This window comes from Aquarana catesbeiana, unplaced genomic scaffold (assembly GCF_042186555.1).
Source record: "Aquarana catesbeiana isolate 2022-GZ unplaced genomic scaffold, ASM4218655v1 unanchor237, whole genome shotgun sequence".
In the NCBI taxonomy this organism is placed as follows: Eukaryota; Metazoa; Chordata; class Amphibia; order Anura; family Ranidae; genus Aquarana; species Aquarana catesbeiana.
Genome location: NW_027362665.1, coordinates 2,380,211 through 2,402,097, shown reverse-complemented (window position 1 = coordinate 2,402,097; position 21,887 = coordinate 2,380,211). Strand labels below are relative to the sequence as shown.

The 21,887-nt window shown below is 46.4% G+C and overlaps 1 protein-coding gene across 1 annotated transcript in view; it reads left to right on the top strand.

The window, feature by feature from the left end:
- LOC141122066 (uncharacterized) overlaps nucleotides 1-20,531 on the top strand; it is a 135,474-nt gene extending 114,943 nt beyond the window's left edge. Inside the window, 1 exon segment of the mRNA XM_073611862.1 lies at nucleotides 19,454-20,531. Within this exon segment, the coding sequence (XP_073467963.1) occupies nucleotides 19,454-20,228 (775 nt within the window). The 3' untranslated portion in view covers nucleotides 20,229-20,531.
- Nucleotides 20,532-21,887: the final 1,356 nt, after the last annotated feature.

Sequence of the window (21,887 nt, the reverse complement as noted above, 5' to 3'; positions counted from 1 at the left end):
AACAAATCCAGAAAAGGGGAATATCTGATCCAGGAGGACAAGAGGGTCCCGGGCCTAAAAAATGTAGCAAACAGTCCAAACTAAATGTGTTCCCATGGGGGGGAGTAGTTGTTAAATGTACAGCAACCCTCCTATTACCCCCCTCACATCCACATCCTATTATTGTGTGACCAACACCATCCAAATAATTCTTACTTTCATTTCCCAAAGTTATCCGTCTACAAGGAGACCTGTATAGATCAAATGACGGGACCAATGAGGATGGAGGAAGACCGGAGTCACATGACTGAGAAGATACTAAACCTCACCCTGGAGATCATCTACCTGCTGACCGGAGAGGTGAGGAGGATTCTGGGAGGTCACATGACATCACTCTTATCTCTATTAATAAAACACAGACCTGACCGGAGAGGTGAGGAGGATTCTGGGAGGTCACATGACATCACTCTTATCTCTATTAATAAAACACAGACCTGACCGGAGAGGTGAGGAGGATTCTGGGAGGTCACATGACATCACTCTTATCTCTATTTATAAAACACAGACCTGACCGGAGAGGTGAGGAGGATTCTGGGAGGTCACATGACATCACTCTTATCTCTATTAATAATACACAGACCTGACCGGAGAGGTGAGGAGGATTCTGGGAGGTCACATGACATCACTCTTATCTCTATTAATAAAACACAGACCTGACCGGAGAGGTGAGGAGGATTCTGGGAGGTCACATGACATCACTCTTATCTCTATTAATAAAACACAGACCTGACCGGAGAGGTGAGGAGGATTCTGGGAGGTCACATGACATCACTCTTATCTCTATTAATAAAACACAGACCTGACCGGAGAGGTGAGGAGGATTCTGGGAGGTCACATGACATCACTCTTATCTCTATTAATAAAACACAGACCTGACCGGAGAGGTGAGGAGGATTCTGGGAGGTCACATGACATCACTCTTATCTCTATTAATAAAACACAGACCTGACCGGAGAGGTGAGGAGGATTCTGGGAGGTCACATGACATCACTCTTATCTCTATTAATAAAACACAGACCTGACCGGAGAGGTGAGGAGGATTCTGGGAGGTCACATGACATCACTCTTATCTCTATTAATAAAACACAGACCTGACCGGAGAGGTGAGGAGGATTCTGGGAGGTCACATGACATCACTCTTATCACTATTAATAAAACACAGACCTGACCGGAGAGGTGAGGAGGATTCTGGGATTCTAACATGATATTCCTATTGGTTCCTCAATACAGAGATTTCCTCTTGTGAAGTCAGGTGATCATATGACCATCACAGTGCCTCCATGTGACGCCCTAAAACCTGAGAGACACAACATGGAGAAGATTTTAGAAGTCACCAAGAAGATGATGGAGCTGCTGACAGGAGAGGTGAGGAGGATTCTGGGAATTCTGGGACATTATCCAGTAACAGACAAGGGATGTGTCTGGATGGTGACTGTATCATTGTGTGTGTCAGGTTCCTATAAGGTGTCAGGATGTCACTGTCTATTTCTCCATGGAGGAGTGGGAGTATTTAGAAGGACACAAGGATCTCTACAAGGACGTCATGATGGACAATCAGCCGCCCCTCACATCACCGGGTAAGAGGAGACTTTATTGTAAAGGAGAGAGCAGTACGGAGGCTCCACCTAGATCCCCCATCATCTGATAAACACATAGAAACAATGTATTCAGTCAGTGTGTGTGTTTCCTACAGATGGATCCAGTAATGGGAACCCACCAGAGAGATGTCCCCGTCCTCTGTATTCCCGGGATTCCACACAGGAAGATCACACCATCCCTCACCATCATCAGGTAGATAAGAAAAAATCACAAATAGTTTTGATTAAGACTGCTTTCACAGTCAAAGCGACGCTCGTTTTAGTGGCGCTTTAGTGCTGCTTAAGTGGGGCTTCTGCGTTGCTTTTTGGCCACCAGCAGGGCGCTTTTAACCCAAAAAAAGGGTTAAAAACTCCCCTTTTCAAAGTACTTTGGAAGCATTGCCCATTCATTGCAATGAGAAGGGCATTTTGGGAGCGCTAAATACAGCACTACCAACCCGCCCCAAAGGTGTTGCTTGCAGGACTTTTGGTAACATCCCACAAGAGCACCGCCCGATTTTGAAAGGTCACTGCAGTGAATGGGAGGCGGTTTTCAGGCACTTAGCAGAGGCTATTTCTAGCGCTAAAGCTCCTGACAACCTCCCCAGTGTGAAAGGGGTCTTATACAAAGGCATGTATGTTACAATGAATGTTTTATTTTATATTCAGAGTGGAAACCTCGGGGATGATAATATTAATGTTAAAGAAGAGTATAAAGAGGAGGATGAGGAGTATGGAGTGATGGAGGAGTTTTCAGAAGGACACAAGGATATGATGGAGCCACCAAATACCAGGAACCCACCAGAGAGATGTCCCCGTCCTCTGTATTCCCGGGATTCCACACAGGAAGATCACACCATCCCCCACTGTTACAAGGTTGGTGGGATGGAGCTTATATAATGGACTCATGGAGACAATGTGTGCTTTTTTTTATGTGATTTCACAATAATAAAGCTTATATTTTACAGATGATATTCTCTCTCATTTTCTTGATTTAGAGTGGAGATCCAATCGATATAGAATTTGAGGTTAAAGCAGAAGAAGAAGAGAGGTATGTGAGGGATGATCAGCAGTCTATGGAGAAGGATGGAATAACGGGGACATTTATAGAGGAGGACACTCCTACAGAGATCAGCACAGGTGGGTCATTAACACTAAATACATTCCTCCACCCATACTGCTCACTGATTGGTCCAGAGTAGGGTGGGGACTGGGTGATATCAGCCTGTAATCCCCTGGTCACTTTCCTGAGCTGTGTTCCCCGTCCTGTATTCCTGTATTTCTCTCGGATAATCTTCCTTCTCTGTGCTGCAGACACAATTTATGTATCTAGACTGGATTTATGGAGATTCTGGGGTGCAGCTGGCAGCAAAATGTTCATTTTTAAAATAGACGTCTAGTAAGATCTCTGACAGAACAATTCTCCCCGGATTACTTATTCTGTTGTCTGCTGGCTGTGCCGGGTGGAGGGATATGTCTGTATAGTCTCAGACCCAAGTCACTGAGTGCAGTCTCAGGAGATGGGAGGCAGCGGTGTGGGACCTCTGCAACTTGTCTCATGTAAACATTTAATCTTCCACTGATTACTGAATAACAATATTATGAGTCCTGACCCTTACACTGTATAATTTATATTGTACATTACATACTCCTGACCCCTGCACTATATACTCTATATTGTACATTACATACTCCTGACCCCTGCACTATATACTCTATGTTGTACATTAGATCATTCTGATACTATATAGTCCTATCTGTTGTATCTTATACAATATGTTGTACATTACATAGTCCTGACTTCTGCTCTCTCCCCATTACCCACTGCTGTATATACACATAATATGTATTCTATTTTGTTACACCCATTTTCTACCAGCTGGACATTTTATATCTGATGATTTGATTGGAGCACAGACTTTTACATGTTGATAATAATGTGATAACATCCTCAAACTTTGGACCCTTAAACAGAAAGTGATAATGAGGGAGGAGTCAATAACCCAATGATGGTGGTCTTCAGGATCAGTCCAGTCTTCATCTTGGTTGTTCTCCCCCATCCTCACTCTCTGACCTCTGGTGGGGCTCAGCCCCGCTGTTATGTATGACTAAATCATGGACTAAATAAGGAAGTGCAGCACCTTGCCCCCATGTTCCCATGTTGATGGGGACAAGGGCCTCTTCCCGACAACCCTTGCCCGGTGGTTGTCGGGGTCTGCGGGGGGGGGGGGTTATCAGAATCTGGAAGCCACCTTTGAAAAGGGGGCCCCCAGATCCCGCCCCCCCATGTGAATGAGTATAGGGTACATTGTACCCCTACCCATTCACTAAACAAAATAATGTAGTGTTAAAAAATACAGTAGACAGTTTTTGACAAGTCTTTTATTAAAAATCTTCCTCTTCTCCACTTCCTCCTCCATCTTCTCTCGCATCTTCATCCTCCGATTTTCTCCTTCTCCCCCTGCTTCTTCTTCCGCTCTTCTTCTGTCTTCTTTGTCCGGTGTTCTTCTTCCTCTTCTGCTGCCGCTGACGACCCTCCTCCGATGCTGCGTCCCGCTGATCTGTCGGTGCCGATGTCTTGCATGTCCTAAATAATGATGGGGGTGTTGCAATCGGATTACGTCATCTGGAGGCCATGCCCCCTTGTGACGTCACTGCCCAGGGTATGATGGGTCTGTGACGTCACAAGGGGGGGCCTCCAGGTGATGCAATCTGATTGCCATGCTCCAAGTCATTATTTAAGACATGCAGGACATCGGCGCGGACAGATCAGCGGGACGCAGCATCGGAGGAGGGTCGTCGGTGGGAGCAGCGGCGTCGGAAGAGGAAGAAGAACACCGGACAAAGAAGACAGAAGAAGAAGCAGGGGAAGAAGGAGAAGACCGGAGGATGAAGATGCAGGAGAAGATGGAGGAGGAAGCAGAGAAGAAGAAGATTTTTAATAAAAAGACTTGTCAAAAACTGTCTACTGGATTTTATAACACTACACTACACTATTTTTTTTAGTGAATGGGTAGGGGTACAATGTACCCCATACTCATTCACATGGGAGGGCGGGATCTGGGGGCTCTCTTGTTAAAGGGGGCTTCCGGATTCCGATAAGCTCCCCCGCCTGCAGACCCCGCCTGCAGACCCCGACAACCACCGGGCAAGGGTTGTCGGGAAGAGGCCCTTGTCCCCATCAACATGGGGGCAAGGTGCTTTGGGGTGGGGGGGGCAGAGCCCCCCCTGCCCCAAAGCACCCATCCCCCCATGTTGAGGGCATGCGGCCTGGTATGGTTCAGGAGAGGGGGGATGCACGCTTGTCCCCTCCCTTTCCTGGCCTGCATGCTACCTCCTTAGCAACCAGCTATATATTTTTTTTTCAATAAATGTTTATTAAAATTTTTCAGATATACATAAAGTCACAGTTATCGGGTATACATTGAAACAGAAGCTGTTAATACAATCAATAAGTCATACAATCAATAAGTCTTTGAGCCTCTTACTAGGTCACTTCTGTATTAGTGATGGAGATGAAGTTCCGACCCAGTAAAGTATTCCTATGGTAAAGCGGGAATACCCTAATTAACAAGTGTATAAACTAAGGATCATTAAGCATCTACGTGTGAGGGAGAAGGGGTTGGTGTGGGGGTAGGGGTCCAATCGGGGTAATGTTATGTACCGATCAAAACCACCCTTAAACCCATTCACCCCTAAAGGGTTCTAACTGTGAATGGGTGGGGGCCATGTGTAGTAATGTGTGTGGTTTTAAACCTATTCGGTACCCCTATGATTGAGAGGCAGCTCCGTAATAATAATATGTTGTTTAGGAGTGGGGGGGGAGTAAGGAGACCAGAAACTGTTAGGGTGTGTGCTCCTGCCGGAACAGTGAAGGAGTTATGTTGGTATCAGGTTGAGAGGGTGTGGAGATCGCCTAAGTATGATCGGTGAGGATTAATTGGGTAAGAGGAAGGGTATGGATGGAGGAAGGGTATGGACGGAGGAAGGGTATGGACGGAGGAAGGGTATGGACGGAGGAAGGGCACGATCAGCCAGACACTATGGCGTTTCTGTGACAGATCAGTATCGATCATGGCTGAGAGGTTGGGTCACCGGGTAGAATGATCTGCGTTGAGGAAACTCTAAAGTGTAACCAGCAAGCCCATGTTGTGTTAAATTTTGTCGGATTGTCTTTTGCTTGGTAAATGAGTTTTTCCATCTCGGCCGTTTTATCGACTCTTTTGAACCATTCAGCCACTGTGGGTGGTGTGGAACTCCTCCAGTGAACCGGGACACAGAGGTTGGCTGCATTGATAAGGTGTAGGGTAAGGGATTTTTTGTAGGAGGAGAGGGGCATGGAGGTGTGATGGAGCATGTATTGGGCCGGAGTGAAGTCTGGGGCGTAAGAGGTAATTTGGGTGATAAGGCGGTGAATTTCCGTCCAGTACGGTATGATGAGAGGACATTCCCACCAGATATGAATGAGGGTGCCAAGCGCCGCATTGCAACGCCAGCATGTCGGGGGGACCGAGGGGTGCATTTTGTGGATCTTATCAGGTGTCCTATACCAGTTGGTGAATATTTTGTATCTGTTTTCCTGGGTGGATACATTAACCACTTGACAACTGGGCACTTAAACCCCCTTCCTAACCAGACCAATTTTCAGCTTTTGGTGCTCTCACATTTTGAATGACAATTACTCAGTCATGCAACACTGTATCTATATGAAATTTTTGTCCTTTTTTTCACACAAATGGAGCTTTCTTTTGGTGGTATTTAATCACTGCTGGGTTCTTTATTTTTTGCGCCGTAAAAGAAAAAAGACCGAAAAATCTGTAAAAAAAATACATTTTTCTTCATTTCTGTTATAATATTTTGCAAATTAGTAATTTTTCTTCATATATTTTGGCCAAAATTTATACCGCTACATATCTTTGGTAAAAATAACCCAAATCGGTGGATATTATTTGGTCTTTGTGAAAGTTATAGAGTCCAAAAGCTATGGTGCGAATATCTGAAAATTGATCACACCTGAAGTACTGACGGCCTATCTAATTTCTTGAGACCCTAACATGCCAGAAAAGTACAAATACCCCCCAAATGACCCCTTTTTGGAAAGAAGACATTCCAAGGTATTTAGAAAGATGCATGGTGAGTTTTTTGAAGTTGTCATTTTTTCCCACAATTCTTTGCAAAATCAAGGTTTTTTTTTTACTTTTTTTTTTTCCCACAAAATTGTCATATTAGCAGGTTATTTCTCACACACTGCATATGCATACCACAGATTACACCCCAAAACACATTCTGCTATTACTCCCGAGTACGGCGATACCACATGTGTGAGACTTTTACACAGCATGGCCACATACAGAGGCCCAACATGCAGGGAGCACCTTCAGGCGTTCTGGAGCACCCAGGCCAATTCTGACATTTGTCTCCTACATGCAAAAATCATCATTTATTAGCTAGAAAATTACATAGAACCCCAAAACATTATATATGTTTTTTTAGCAAAGACCCTAGAGAATACAATGGCGGTCGTTGCAACTTTTTATCTCACACGGTATTTGCGCAGCAATTTTTTTAACGCATTTTTTTGGGAAAAAAATCTGTTTTGTGCTTTACAAAAACCAAAACAGTAAAGTTAGCCTAATGTTTTTGCATAATGTGAAAGATGAAGTTACGCTGAGTAAATAGATACCCAACATGTCACCTTTCAAAATTGCACGCGCTTGTGGAATGGCGCCAAACTTTGCTACTCAAAAATCCCCATAGGCGACGCTTTAAAATTTTTTACTGGTTACATGTTTTGAGTTACAGAGGAGGTCTAGGGCCAAAATTATTGCTCTCACTCTACCGATCGCAGCGATACCTCACATGTGTGGTTTGAACACCGTTTTCATATGTGGGCGGGACTTACGTATGCCTTCGCTTCTGCATGCGAGCACACAGGGACAGGGGCGCTTTAAAAATTTTTTTTTTTTTTTTATTGTTCATTTTACTTTATTTATTTTAGTTTAGTTTGATTTGATTTTAAAAAATTTTGACCACTTTTATTCCTATTACAAGGAATATAAACATCCTTGTAATAGGAATATGGCATGACAGGTCCTCTTTACAGTGAGATATGGGGTCAATAAGACCCCACATCTCACCTCTAGGCTGGGAAGCCTGAAATAAAAAAAAAAAAAAAAACGATCCTGGCTTCGATCGTAGCGGTGAGTCGGTAGAAGCGCGGGAGGGGGGGACATCCCCTCTCGCCTCCCGTAAGAACGATCAAGCAGTGGAACAGCCGCTATGATCATTCTCATGGTGTAGGGAATCGCTGGCTGAAAAAGCTGATATCTGAATGATGCCTGTAGCTGCAACCATCATTCAGATATCCCCGCACAAAGTCAAGGATGTTGTATGATGGCCGGCGGGCGGGAAGTGGTTAAAACGCTTTTTTTTTTTTAACACAAAGTTGTCCATTTATACAATATTTCTACCACATAACATGTACATTCCAAAAATGACACCCCAAAATAGATTCTCCTGCTCCTCCTGAGTACGGCGATACCACATGTGTGAGACTTCCACAGCCTGGCCACATACAGAGGGCGAGTACAGCTGAGCATGGCAGGGTATGGCGGGGTATTGCGGAGTATGGCGGGGTATTGCGGAGTATGGCGGGGGCGGGGTATTGCGGAGTATGGCGGGGTATTGCGGGGTATGGCGGGGTATGGCGGGGTATTGCGGGGTATGGCGGAGTATGGCAGAGTATGGCGGGGTATGGCAGAGTATGGCGGGGCATGGCAGAGTATGGCGGGGCATGGCAGAGTATGGCGGGGGCATGGCAGAGTATGGCGGGGGCATGGCAGAGTATGGCGGGGGCATTTCAGAGTATGGTGGGGGCATTGCAGAGTATGGTGGGGGCATTGCAGAGTATTGCATAGCATTGCAGAGTATTGTGGGGGCATTGCAGAGTATGGCGGGGGCATTGCAGAGTATTGTGGGGGTATTGCAGAGTATTGCACAGCATTGCAGAGTATTGTGGGGGTATTGCAGAGTATTGTGGGGGTATTGCAGAGTATTGCACAGCATTGCAGAGTATTGTGGGGGTATTGCAGAGTATTGCACAGCATTGCAGAGTATTGTGGGGGTATTGCAGAGTATTGCACAGCATTGCAGAGTATTGTGGGGGCATTGCAGAGTATTGTGGGGGCATTGCAGAGTATTGTGGGGGTATTGCAGAGTATTGCACAGCATTGCAGAGTATTGTGGGGGTATTGCAGAGTATTGCACAGCATTGCAGAGTATTGTGGGGGTATTGCAGAGTATTGCACAGCATTGCAGAGTATTGTGGGGGCATTGCAGAGTATTGTGGGGGCATTGCAGAGTATTGTGGGGGTATTGCAGAGTATTGCACAGCATTGCAGAGTATTGTGGGGGTATTGCAGAGTATTGCACAGCATTGCAGAGTATTGTGGGGGTATTGCAGAGTATTGCACAGCATTGCAGAGTATTGTGGGGGTATTGCAGAGTATTGCACAGCATTGCAGAGTATTGTGGGGGCATTGCAGAGTATTGTGGGGGCATTGCAGAGTATTGTGGGGGTATTGCAGAGTATTGTGGGGGTATTGCAGAGTATTGCACAGCATTGCAGAGTATTGTGGGAGTATTGCAGAGTATTGCACAGCATTGCAGAGTAGTGGGGATGGCTGAGCATGGATGGATGGATGGATGGATGTCTCTGTGCAGCGCTGTGGGCACTACACATACAGCCCACAGCGCTGCAGACATCCATCCATCCCCCTCTCCTCCACAGTGTACCGATCGGTACACAGGAGGGGAGGAGGGGAACCGGCGTCATCAGATGACGCCGGTCTGTTTACATGTGATCGCGCTGTCATTTGACGGCGCGATCACATGGTAAACGGCCGCGATCAGCGGCCATTTACCGGGATCCGTGATGCGCCGGGTCCTCTGGACCCGGCGGTCACGGATGTGTTCGGGTGCGCGCCCCAGGGGGCGCGCGAGAGGGGAATTCTGGGAGGATGTCATAGTACGTCCACCCAGAGTTATCCAACCGCCCTGCAGCCGTCATTCGGCTATGGGCCGGTTGGTAAGTGGTTAATGGAGCCCTTATGAATATGGTTGTGTATATGTTCCCATTCAGTGGAGGTTAAGTCTATAGACAGTTCTGATTCCCAACGACGGATAAGCTTATCATCTTTAATTTTGCAATTTGAAAATAAGAATGTGTAAACAGTAGAGATCACATGACGTTGGGGTTCTGAACTATCACATAGCAATTCAAAGGGTGTACGCTCTCGGTAGCACAGTGAGATGGATTTGGCGTCAGTAAAAAAGTGTCTTAATTGTAGGTACTTGTAAAAGGGGATGTTGTATTCAATGAGTTTGGCTGCCATGGCTTGGTGGGGGAGGAGTTCACCATTTTGGAAGAAGTGGTATGCCCTGATGGGGGCTGTGCATGATTCCCTGTGCAGATCTCTTAAGGGAAGGCCTGGCAGGAAGTCAGGATTACGGACCAAAGGGGTCATAGGGCCTGGGTGCGGTGTGTAATCGAGTGCTTTGCCGGCTAATTTAAGGTGGGACAATGTGGCTCCAATAAAGGGATGTGTCACCAAATCTCTAGGAATGGAGTTGTGATTGATCCAGGGTAGATGTGACAGCGGGGTTTTAGTGAAAGAGTCTTCAAGTGTAATCCAGGCTTTATTGGATCGATGCAGATGCCAATCTACAATCCTAGTTAAATGATAGGGATGAGCTTCGAGTTCGAGTCGAACTCATGTTCGACTCGAACATTGGCTGTTCGCAAGTTCACCGAACAGTGAACAATTTGGGGTGTTCGCGGCAAATTCGAATGCCACGGAACACCCTTTAAAAGTCTATGGGAGAAATCAAAAGTGCTAATTTTAAAGGCTAATATGCAAGTTATTGTCATAAAAAGTGTTTGGGGACCTGGGTCCTGCCCCAGGGGACATGGATCAATGCAAAAAAAAGTTTTAAAAACGGCCGTTTTTTCAGGAGCAGTGATTTTAATAATGCTTAAAGTCAATCAATAAAAGTGTAATATCCCTTTAAATTTCGTACCTGGGGGGTGTCTATAGTGTGCCTGTAAAGGGGCGCATGTTTCCTGTGTTTAGAACAGTCTGACAGCAAAATGACATTTTGAAGGAAAAAACTCATTTAAAACTACCCGCGGCTATTGCATTGCTGACAATACACATAGAAGTTCATTGATAAAAACGGCATGGGAATTCCCCAAAGGGGAACCCCGAACCAAAATTAAAAAAAAAAATGATGTGGGGTCCCCCTAAATTCCATACCAGGCCCTTCAGGTCTGGTATGGATATTAAGGGGAACCCCGGCCAAAATTAAAAAAAAAAAAATGACGTGGGGTTCCCCCTAAATTCCATACCAGACCCTTCAGGTCTGGTATGGATTTTAAGGGGAACCCCGCGCCAAAAAAAAAAAAAAAACGGCGTGGGGTCCCCCCAAAAATCCATACCAGACCCTTATCCGAGCACGCAACCTGGCAGGCCGCAGGAAAAGAGGGGAGGACGAGAGTGCGGCCCCCCCTCCCTCCTGAACAGTACCAGGCCACATGCCCTCAACATTGGGAGGGTGCTTTGGAGTAGCCCCCCAAAACACCTTGTCCCCATGTTGATGAGGACAAGGGCCTCATCCCCACAACCCTGGCCGGTGGTTGTGGGGGTCTGCGGGCGGGGGGCTTATCGGAATCTGGAAGCCCCCTTTAACAAGGTGACCCCCAGATCCCGGCCCCCCCCCTGTGTGAAATGGTAAGGGGGTACATAAGTACCCCTACCATTTCACGAAAAAAGTGTCAAAAATGTTAAAAATGACAAGAGACAGTTTTTGACAATTCCTTTATTTAAATACTTCTTCTTTCTTCTATCTTCCTTCATCTTCTGGTTCTTCTGGCTCTTCTGGCTCTTCTGGTTCTTCCTCCGGCGTTCTCGTCCAGCATCTCCTCCGCGGCGTCTTCTATCTTCTTCTCCTCGGGCCGCTCCGCACCCATGGCATGGGGGGGAGGCTCCCGCTCTTCTCTTCTTCTTTTCTTCTCTTCTTCTCTTCTTCATTTTCTTCTCCGGGCCGCTCCGCAATCCATGCTGGCATGGAGGGAGGCTCCCGCTGTGTGACGGCGCTCCTCGTCTGACAGTTCTTAAATAACGGGGGGGGGGGGGCGGGGCCACCCGGTGACCCCGCCCCCCTCTGACGCACGGTGACTTGACGGGACTTCCCTGTGACGTCACGGGGAATGCCACAGGGAAGTCCCGTCAAGTCACCGTGCGTCAGAGGGGGGCGGGGTCACCGGGTGGCCCCGCCCCCCCGTTATTTAAGAACTGTCAGACGAGGAGCGCCGTCACACAGCGGGAGCCTCCCTCCATGCCAGCATGGATTGCGGAGCGGCCCGGAGAAGAAAATGAAGAAGAGAAGAAGAGAAGAAGAGAAGAAAAGAAGAAGAGAAGAAGAGAAGAGCGGGAGCCTCCCCCCCCATGCCATGGGTGCGGAGCGGCCCGAGGAGAAGAAGACAGAAGACGCTGCGGAGGAGATGCTGGACGAGAACGCCGGAGGAAGAACCAGAAGAGCCAGAAGAACCAGAAGATGAAGGAAGATAGAAGAAAGAAGAAGCATTTAAATAAAGGAATTGTCAAAAACTGTCTCTTGTCATTTTTAACATTTTTGACACTTTTTTCGTGAAATGGTAGGGGTACTTATGTACCCCCTTACCATTTCACACAGGGGGGGGGCCGGGATCTGGGGGTCACCTTGTTAAAGGGGGCTTCCAGATTCCGATAAGCCCCCCGCCCGCAGACCCCCACAACCACCGGCCAGGGTTGTGGGGATGAGGCCCTTGTCCTCATCAACATGGGGACAAGGTGTTTTGGGGGGCTACCCCAAAGCACCCTCCCAATGTTGAGGGCATGTGGCCTGGTACGGTTCAGGAGGGAGGGGGGGCCGCACTCTCGTCCCCCCCTCTTTTCCTGCGGCCTGCCAGGTTGCGTGCTCGGATAAGGGTCTGGTATGGATTTTTGGGGGGACCCCACGCCGTTTTTTTTTTTTTTTTGGCGCGGGGTTCCCCTTAAAATCCATACCAGACCTGAAGGGTCTGGTATGGAATTTAGGGGGAACCCCACTCATTTTTTTTTTTTAATTTTGGCCGGGGTTCCCCTTAATATCCATACCAGACCTGAAGGGCCTGGTATGGAATTTAGGAGGACTCCCACGTCATTTTTTTTTTTTAAATTTTGGTTCGGGGTTCCACTTTGGGGAATTCCCATGCCGTTTTTATCAATGAACTTCTATGTGTATTGTCTGCAATGCAATAGCCGCGGGTAGTTTTAAATGAGTTTTTTCCTTCAAAATGTCATTTTGCTGTCAGACTGTTCTAAACACAGGAAACATGCGCCCCTTTACAGGCATACTATAGACACCCCCCAGGTACGAAATTTAAAGGGATATTACACTTTTATTGTTTGACTTTAAGCATTATTAAAATCACTGCTCCTGAAAAAACGGCCGTTTTTAAAACTTTTTTTTGCATTGATCCATGTCCCCTGGGGCAGGACCCAGGTCCCCAAACACTTTTTATGACAATAACTTGCATATAAGCCTTTAAAATTAGCACTTTTGATTATTCATGTTCGTGTCCCATAGACTTTAACGGTGTTCGCATGTTCGAACGAACTTTTTTCCTGTTCGCATGTTCTGGTGCGAACCAAACAGGGGGGTGTTCGGCTCATCCCTATTAAATGACATGCCCAGTGGTATTTTTGAATGTTGGGGAGGCCAAGGCCCCCTAATAGCTTGGGGAGTACTAGCCTATCCCAGCTTAGTCGGGGGGTCTTGGACGACCAGATAAAAGTCCTGCACATAAGCTTGTATGATGTAAAAAAGGAGGTGGGTAGCTTTATGGGGATTGCCTGAAAAAGGTAAAGAAGTTTGGGCAGTACATTCATTTTTAATATGGCTGTCCTACCCAACCAGGAGAAGGACCCGAAATGCCATTTATTTAAATCAGCTTGTATGTTTTGAAGCGCGGGTTGGAAGTTTCTCATGTAGAGATCCTGTAGTTTAGTAGGTATTTTGATGCCCAGGTATGTAATGTCCTGTGATTCCCATGTAAAGGGGAAGTTCTGTTTGCATTGGGTGACCAGTGTGGCTGGTAGGGAGATGTTCAGTGCTTTCGATTTTGTAAAGTTAATTTGAAGGTTTGACAAGGTTTTGAATAATGAGAAATCATTAAGAAGATTGGGGATAGTGACTATAGGGTCAGTGTGGAAGAGTAAAACGTCATCTGCATAGGCTGCTAATTTATAGTGGTTATCACCAATGTTAATGCCTTTGACGTCCGGGTTGTCTCTTAATCTGCGGAGCATTGGTTCCATAGTAAGGATGAATATGAGCGGGGATAGGGGGCATTCCTGACGGGTTCCGTTTGAGACAGAGAAGGCGTTCTACAGGCGGCCATTGATCCTAAGTTTAGCTGTAGGTGCAGAGTATAGCGCCAGGATCATTTGGAGTAGATGCGATGGGAAACCCATTACTCTTAAAGTCGCTTCCATATAGTCCCAGGCCACCCTGTCGAACGCCTTCTCTGCATCCAAAGACAGGAAAAAACCTTTTGTGGATGTTTTGGAGAGCCTGCCAGGGACAAAACCTACTTGATCAAGGGAGATTCATTTGGGTAGCAGAGGGAGAATGCGGTTTGCCAACACTTTGGCGTAGAGCTTTAGGTCTACGTTCAGAAGTGAAATCGGGCGGTAGTTAGAGACCAATGAGGGGTCTTTGCCTTGTTTGGGAATGAGAGTGACGTGTGCTTCAAGGATGTCCCTCATCGTATTAGAGGTTGGTGAGAGATTATTGAAGGCTTTGGTGAGGTGGGCAATGAGGGTGTCTGGGAAGGACTTATAATAGCTAACTGACAGGCCATCTGGGCCAGGGCTTTTGCCCTGTTTCATTTGTTTTAATGCAGTTAAAATTTCTTCTCCTGAGAGTGGGAGATCAAGGTCCGAGGATTCATCTGAAGAGAGGGGGGAGGGACAGTATTGTGCAAGGAAGTCGGTAATGGCTGCCATTCGGTCCGAGGTGGCTGCAGGGGGGAGCGTGGTGGGGAGGTTGTATAGTTTGGAGAAGTACTGAACAAAATGGTCAGAGATATCATCCGTATTAACAAGGGCGTCACCAGTCGGTGTTGTAATTTTGTGAATGGTATGGGCCGCTTTCTTAACTTGAAGCGCTCTGGCTAAAAGTTTACCTGACTTGTTGCCGAATTCATAGAATAATTTTTGGGTCATGGCGTAGTTACGTTTTAGTGTATGGTTAAGTTCCTCTAGAAGTTCTTCTCTGGTCTGAGTTAGTTCCGTTAATGTGGAAGCTGCTAGCGACGCTTTGTGTGCTTGCTCAAGTGTTAGTATGCGGTCGGTCAGCTCATTAATTCGCGTTTTTCTAAACTTGTTTCGTTGGGCCGCAAGGGAGATAAATTTCCCCCTTATGACGCATTTGTGTGCTGCCCAAAGGGAGATAGGAGAGGTGTCTTCTGTTGTATTTTCTGTAAAGTATTGGGTGAGGCTCGTGGTAATTTGTTGAATATGGTCCAGGTCGGTCAGTAGAGAATTATCAAGTCGCCATATGTTGGACCTACCATGGGTCGTCGGGAGGGTTAGAGTTATAAATATGGGGTTGTGATCAGAAAGAACCATGGGTTCAATCGTGGCTTTTGAGAGGTGTGTGAGATCATTTTGGGATAAGAAAAAGTGGTCTATTCTGGAGTATTTGTTATGAGGTGCAGAAAAGAAGGTGAAGTCCTTAGTGTTGGGGTGTAATGTGCGCCAGGCATCGTGAAGTAACAGGTTGCTGAGTTGCAATTTAATAGCTCTTAAGGCTCTGTAGGTTAGGGAAGAAGAACCGTTGGATGTGTCAAGGGAGGGATTCAGAGCGACATTGAAGTCACCTCCTACTATCAGAGTACCTGATTGGAAGCTGAGAAGTTGTTGGAAGGTGTCTCTAAAAAAGGCCACTTGTTGCGAGTTAGGGGCGTAAATGTTAGCTATTGTGACAGGCCTGTGGTGCAGAGTGCCTTTAATGAATAGGAATCTCCCTTGGGAGTCTCTTTGGACTTCTGTCACCTGCAGGGGGCATTGTTTAGAAATTAAGATTGAGACTCCTTTGGATTTAGCCTCGGTGTTGGAAGCATGGTACACCAGTGGGAATTGGTGATTATACAGTTTAGGGATGCTATCCGTCCTGAAGTGCGTTTCCTGTATAAGTGCTACATGTATTTTCGATCGTTGTAGGAAATAGAACAGTTTAGACCTTTTCTCTGGGATGTTAAGGCCTTGTATATTGATTGAGCAGAGTTTGAGTGTCTGTAGGTGCTTATGTAGGTCAGGTGGTGAGGCCTGGGGGTCTGTGTCATCCGCCATAAGTATGAGTGAAGGGAGAGGGATGACCTGGGCGATCAGGATGTGGGTCTGTTCAGTGTATGGCAGGCTTAAGTGTAATGTTGAGGTAACTGGGGTGAAACCGATGAGGTTTGGGGGTGACTTGCTCCCGTACCTCTAAACTGTACAATATCGGTAAGGTACAGTGCGGGTACGATGTGTGTACCCCGAGGGGTGTAACAGCACCGTGACTCACAACTGTGTGGGGGTTGGCAATCACTAAGCAGTGAAGGAGGACTATAGGTAAAGGAAAGAATGGTATAGTCCGCCACCACAGGGTCTTCAGGTGATAAAAGGAGGAGGTTTTGGAGAACGTATTTTCTGGGGGATATATAATAGGGCGAGGGGATACTCTCAAAGAAACGTGAGTGCTGGGTGGTGGGATTTGGGTGAGTAAATGCATCATTACACAAACAGCATACAAGAACCATCATATAGAAATATTGGGAGTTCTGATACCACCACCCAGCCCCCATACCAGAAGGCACCCAAAACGCCATTAAATACTATCACGGCTAAATGTGGGATTTGTAAAGGTGGGTGCCCTCTCATGGGTCAAGTGTCGGCCTCAGAACGTGTGAGGTAATTAAACAGAGGACATTTATAGGGCCTAAAAACAGCACAAAAATCTCAAAAGACGGATAGAACACTGTAACCGGAGTAACATGTAAATAAACAAGTAAATCAGTCAGCAAGCTGACCATGCAATCAGTGACAGATCTCCAACTAGAAAGTCTGAGGAATACTAAACTTATAGACTAGAAGATTTCCCATAGAGAGAGTGTGGAATATACCTCATACCTCACCGTGCAACCTAACATGCCAGCAAGTGTGATTGGGTAAAGTTACAGTTACAGGCCAGTAGATGGCGGTAGTGCACTCTGCATAAGCCTGCAGGTAGGTGTCACATCAGTTGAGTGTCTGTACAGGACATGTAGATGGAGGGGGAAGCCCCTGTAGGCTCCTCAGTCAGTACACGAGTGATTGCCGCCAGCGATGGAGTAGAAGAGGAGTCCATGTGAGACACAGCTTTGGAAGTCAGCCTTGAGTGTGATGATCTGAGGCGTTGTCCAGGTAACAGTCGCAGTGTACGTCGGACATTCTTGAGGCTTTTCCTTGCTGTCAGGGAGATTGTGGGCGGAAGTGACACTGTACAGAACTGCTACCAGGTCAGGGGCGGGTACAAACCGCAGGGTGTTGTGGGTCATGTAGTTTTAGAACACTCCACTAGACATATGGGCGGTGTTCATTCCATAGGCAAGTGCTTCTGCTTTCTATCTAGACTTGCAATGTTTATGACAGGGACACAATCCAAACCCAGTAAAGATGCAAAACATCTATTGTGCTGAATATCTCTTGAAGAAAGTCAGTCACATAAACATTGAATTAAAGGTTAACAGTGTGAGAGAACTGATTGAAGCAGAACACGGCAAACTGAGATTGCATGGTAGCGTGTATCTGAGGCTGGCTAGCGGTTTCGGCGAGCTCTCCTGAGCTTCGGTGAGTTTGTGGGGCTGCCCCCCTGGTAGTGAATGTGGGTACCTGTAAGGTGCCTGGGGGCGGATGGGGACCTTCTCCTACGGTACCTGGTATCTTGCGCCTCCATGGGTTCTTCCTGAGGTGATTCTTTGCTTGTCACTGAGTGATGAAACTCTGCATACCAGTTAGGGACATCTACCAGGGGTATGCCCAGGGTTCCACAGAAGTGTGGGAGATCCTCTGGTACTCTCAGGAGAGCCGTGCGGCCCTGGGTGGAGGCAGAAAGGCAAAACGGGAATTTCCATTTATATTGAATACCTTTCGTGCGAAGGGCGTCCAGCAGAGGCTTCAGATCACGGCGGTGCTGTAAGGTGATTCCTGAGAGGTCCTGATAGATTTGAATTGCTCTCCCATCATGGAGAATTTGAGGTCTGCTTCTTGCTTGTCTGATAATTTCTTCCTTCAGTTTGAAGTCTATTATACAGCAAATGATGTCCCTCGGGGGATCCGTCTCCCTTCCCTTGGGACGTAAGGCCCGGTGGATCCTTTCCATATCAATGGGTGTATGAGGTGGTCTATTAAGCAGACCATTGAAGATTCCAGTCACAGTGGAGGCTATTTGTTCTCCCTCGATGGCCTCTGGCAGTCCTCTGACTCTGAGATTATGGCGCCGACCTCTATTGTCGAGGTCTTCCAGATGGCGTTGCATATCTCTCATTTGTAATGTGTGGGAGTCAATGCGATTCGCAGCTTTGCAGATAGTCACATCATGGCGTTCAGTCACTCTTTCAACTGTGAGAACTCGGTCACTGAGCGCACGGATATCGAGCCTGAGCTCTGAAATGGCGGCAGATAAGGTGTCTTTGATATCCTCTGCGATGGTCCGCAGGTCCTGCATGTTTAAGTGCGGCTGTGGTGAGAGTTCAATGACATTTCTATCCCTGTGAGGGTTTGGAGATCCTGTGTGTGGTGGTTCTGTCAGGGCTGCCTCAGAAGCCTGAGAGTGTGAGTGTCTGTGGCGGGAAGGCCCCGTGTTCCCTCTGCTGGTATGAAGCATTTCAGGAATATTATAACCCTCGTCCCCTAATTGTTCGCGGGGGGAGCGGGAGCGGGAGGCAGAAGAGTTCCGCGATGCAGTCCCCATGATTTGGAGGTATTTAGGGGCAATTTTACCTCAGATTCCAGTCAGCTTTTCCCTGTGGTGGCAGGAGCTCAGGGATTAAGCTTCCATCTTCCTGCTAGGTCAGGCCACGCCCCAGCAACCAGCTATATACAGTGTAAAAAAAGCAAAATAAAAAAATGCAAATCGTGGTAAAAACGCGGTACTTGCATTTTGGATGCGGGTCCATTGAATTCTATTACATGCAAAATGCTGCATTTTGCGGGAAAAAAGTCCCCGACCCTTTCCAAAAATGCAGAGGCACTAAAATGCATTGATGTGAACATGTTCCAAAATTTTCCTGCATTTCTGCAAAATGTATCAAAAAACGCATTCGTGTGAATCAAGCCTTAGGTCCATGAATAAAGAAATGAACTGGTAGGAGATCAGAGGACCCATTTACTAGTTACCTTGAGGGGGGAATTGTAAGATCCTCAGAGACAAAGCTGCCTGATGTGGGCGGAGTCCTGGTTTAGGGGAACCAATCAGCTCATGTCTAGTAATAATCTTTTTATTTCTATTTTAGTAGATGGACGGGAGATGAGGAAAACCTCAGAGGATTGTCTCACTTTGTCTCCAGACTGTAAAGTAGAAGATGAGGACATCACACAGTATAGTCCAGGAGAAAACCCGACTACCTCAAATGTCCATCCGGCACCACACAGTGTAGATGGACCATCGTATTCCTCTTATCCTGAGGAACCTCAGACTGTGAGGGACGGTGCCGTCCTTCCAACAGAGAAGAGGTTTTCATGTACTGAGTGCGGGAAGTGTTTCCAATTTAAATCCCAACTTAATAGGCATAAAAGATCTCACACAGGGGAGAAGCCGTATTCCTGTCCTGAGTGCGGGAAATGTTTTTCACTGAAGTACAGCCTTTCCACACATCAGAGATCTCACACGGGGGAGAAGCCATATTCCTGTCCTGAGTGCGGGAAATGTTTTCCAATGAAGTCTGATCTTTACAGACATCAGAGATCTCACACAGGGGAGAAGCCGTATTCCTGTTCTGAGTGCGGGAAATGTTTTTCAGATAAGTCCTATCTTAAAACACATCAGAGATCTCACACGGGGTTGAAGCCGTATTCTTGTCCTGAGTGCGGGAAATGTTTTTCACGAATCTCTGGTCTTTCCACACATCGGAGATCTCACACAGGGGAAAAGCCGTATTCTTGTCCTGAGTGCGGGAAATGTTTTTCAGATAAGTCCTATCTTAAAACACATCAGAGATCTCACACGGGGTTGAAGCCGTATTCTTGTCCTGAGTGCAGGAAATGTTTTTCACGAATCTCCAGTCTTTCCACACATCGGAGATCTCACACACGGGAGAAGCTCTATTCCTGTCCTGAGTGCGGGAAATGTTTTTCAATGAAGTCCAGTCTTTACACACATCAGAGATCTCACACAGGAGAGAAGCTGTATTCGTGTCCTGAGTGCGGGAAATGTTTTTTAGCGAAGTCCAGTCTTTCCAGACATCAGAGATCTCACACGGGGGAGAAGCCGCATTCCTGTCCTGAGTGAGGGAATTGTTCCTCACTGAAGTCCTGTCTTCCTGTACATCAGGGATCCCACACAACCCTCGAGGTGTATTAGTGCCTTGAGTGCGGGAAATGTCTTCTATATGAATGTTGCTGGACATCACAGCTCCCATGTGGGGAAGAAGCACACCCTGATATACACCTCAGATATACTCCATGGCTGATCTTCATCATGTAAGAAACAGTTCATAAGGAGATCAGAGATCACCAAAGACATGGATGAAGTGTTGTACCGTGTTGGCCATTGATAGCAGGAGAAAAATAAAAATGGAGTCATTACCTCTCATTGGCTGAGTACATTTTGTGGTGGAAGATTTTACAAACGCTTACAGGTCTAATTTTTAAAACGTAGTTAAATGAATGTGATTGGCATTCACCCGGCTGTGATGAATATTGGATGTATTTTATTTCATACACTGATTTCCTTGGCTCCATCTAGTGGCCATAATGTGGTATTGTGCTATTTTTATTGAGGTATTTCAGGAAAAATACCCCATTATGGTCACTAGATGGAGCTGATGGTCATAGGAAATCACTGAGGTAAATTCTGGCTAGTAGAGCCCTTAATTTCCATTTGTCAGGCATGGTTTGATTGTAATATCTGAGATTGGACTCATACACTTGTGAGTTAAGTAGACACTGAAGGATAAAAGTGCAATGGACGGCATTGGGAACCAGCCTCTGATGGAGACGACAGAGATGGGTGAAAGCGGTCAGGCCAGCGCGGCCCATCTCTGGACTACATGCCTTTGACCCATATATGATTCTACACACTTTACAAGACTGCTGTTTTCACAGACAAGGGAGGACCTTCCCCCGGGACCCTGGACCTGTGGACTTGATGACAAGCTGATAAGTACAGTATAAATACATTTACCATTCTTTGGAAAGGACTATTACTTTCTGGAAAGGATTACCTCTTCACATTGCTCTTTCATTTGGGGTGTGAGAGCGAGTCCTCATAGGGACTCTGATTGGTACAGTGAGAGGGAGGCCAAGGAGGACCATGTTCTTCTGGTTTTAGTGAGCCACACATCACTTTATTGGACCCCCATATTCATTACTATTCCACTTGTACATCTCCTCCTGACCACTGTTACCCAGCAACCCCCCCCTATTTCTTTACACCTACCTTCCAGATCAATACAATCATCTACTTGTCCACCTTTTTCCAATGCAGATCGGAGAACCATTCATATCATCTCATAGCTTCCACTTTGTGCTTTGACTTTATCCATCCTCCCTTTTTCAATATCAGATTAACACTTGGGTCACTCTTCAGAGGTCGCTTAGACCTGGGGATATTATCCCAGCTGTATTACAGCATTTTTACAACTCCTGCAACTTGGGTGGAATTGCACCTCCTGTCCAGAGATGTCCTTTTGTTTTTACAGCTTTAATGCTAATGTATGCATGATGTTTTTTAATGTCTTTCTTATCTTTGACACCAATAAATCTTTTTTGCTAATCATGTTTGTATGGTGAGTGAAGTTCCATAGATATGTGCTACCACAGGCTTGGTTGTGCTATTACAGGTTTTTATTTCAAGTTTGCTATTTAATCTTCATACCGTGAGCTCCCATCCTCTCCTTTTCCCTCTTTTTTTCGTTTTTTTACTTTTACTCTAACGTTTTTGTGGTTA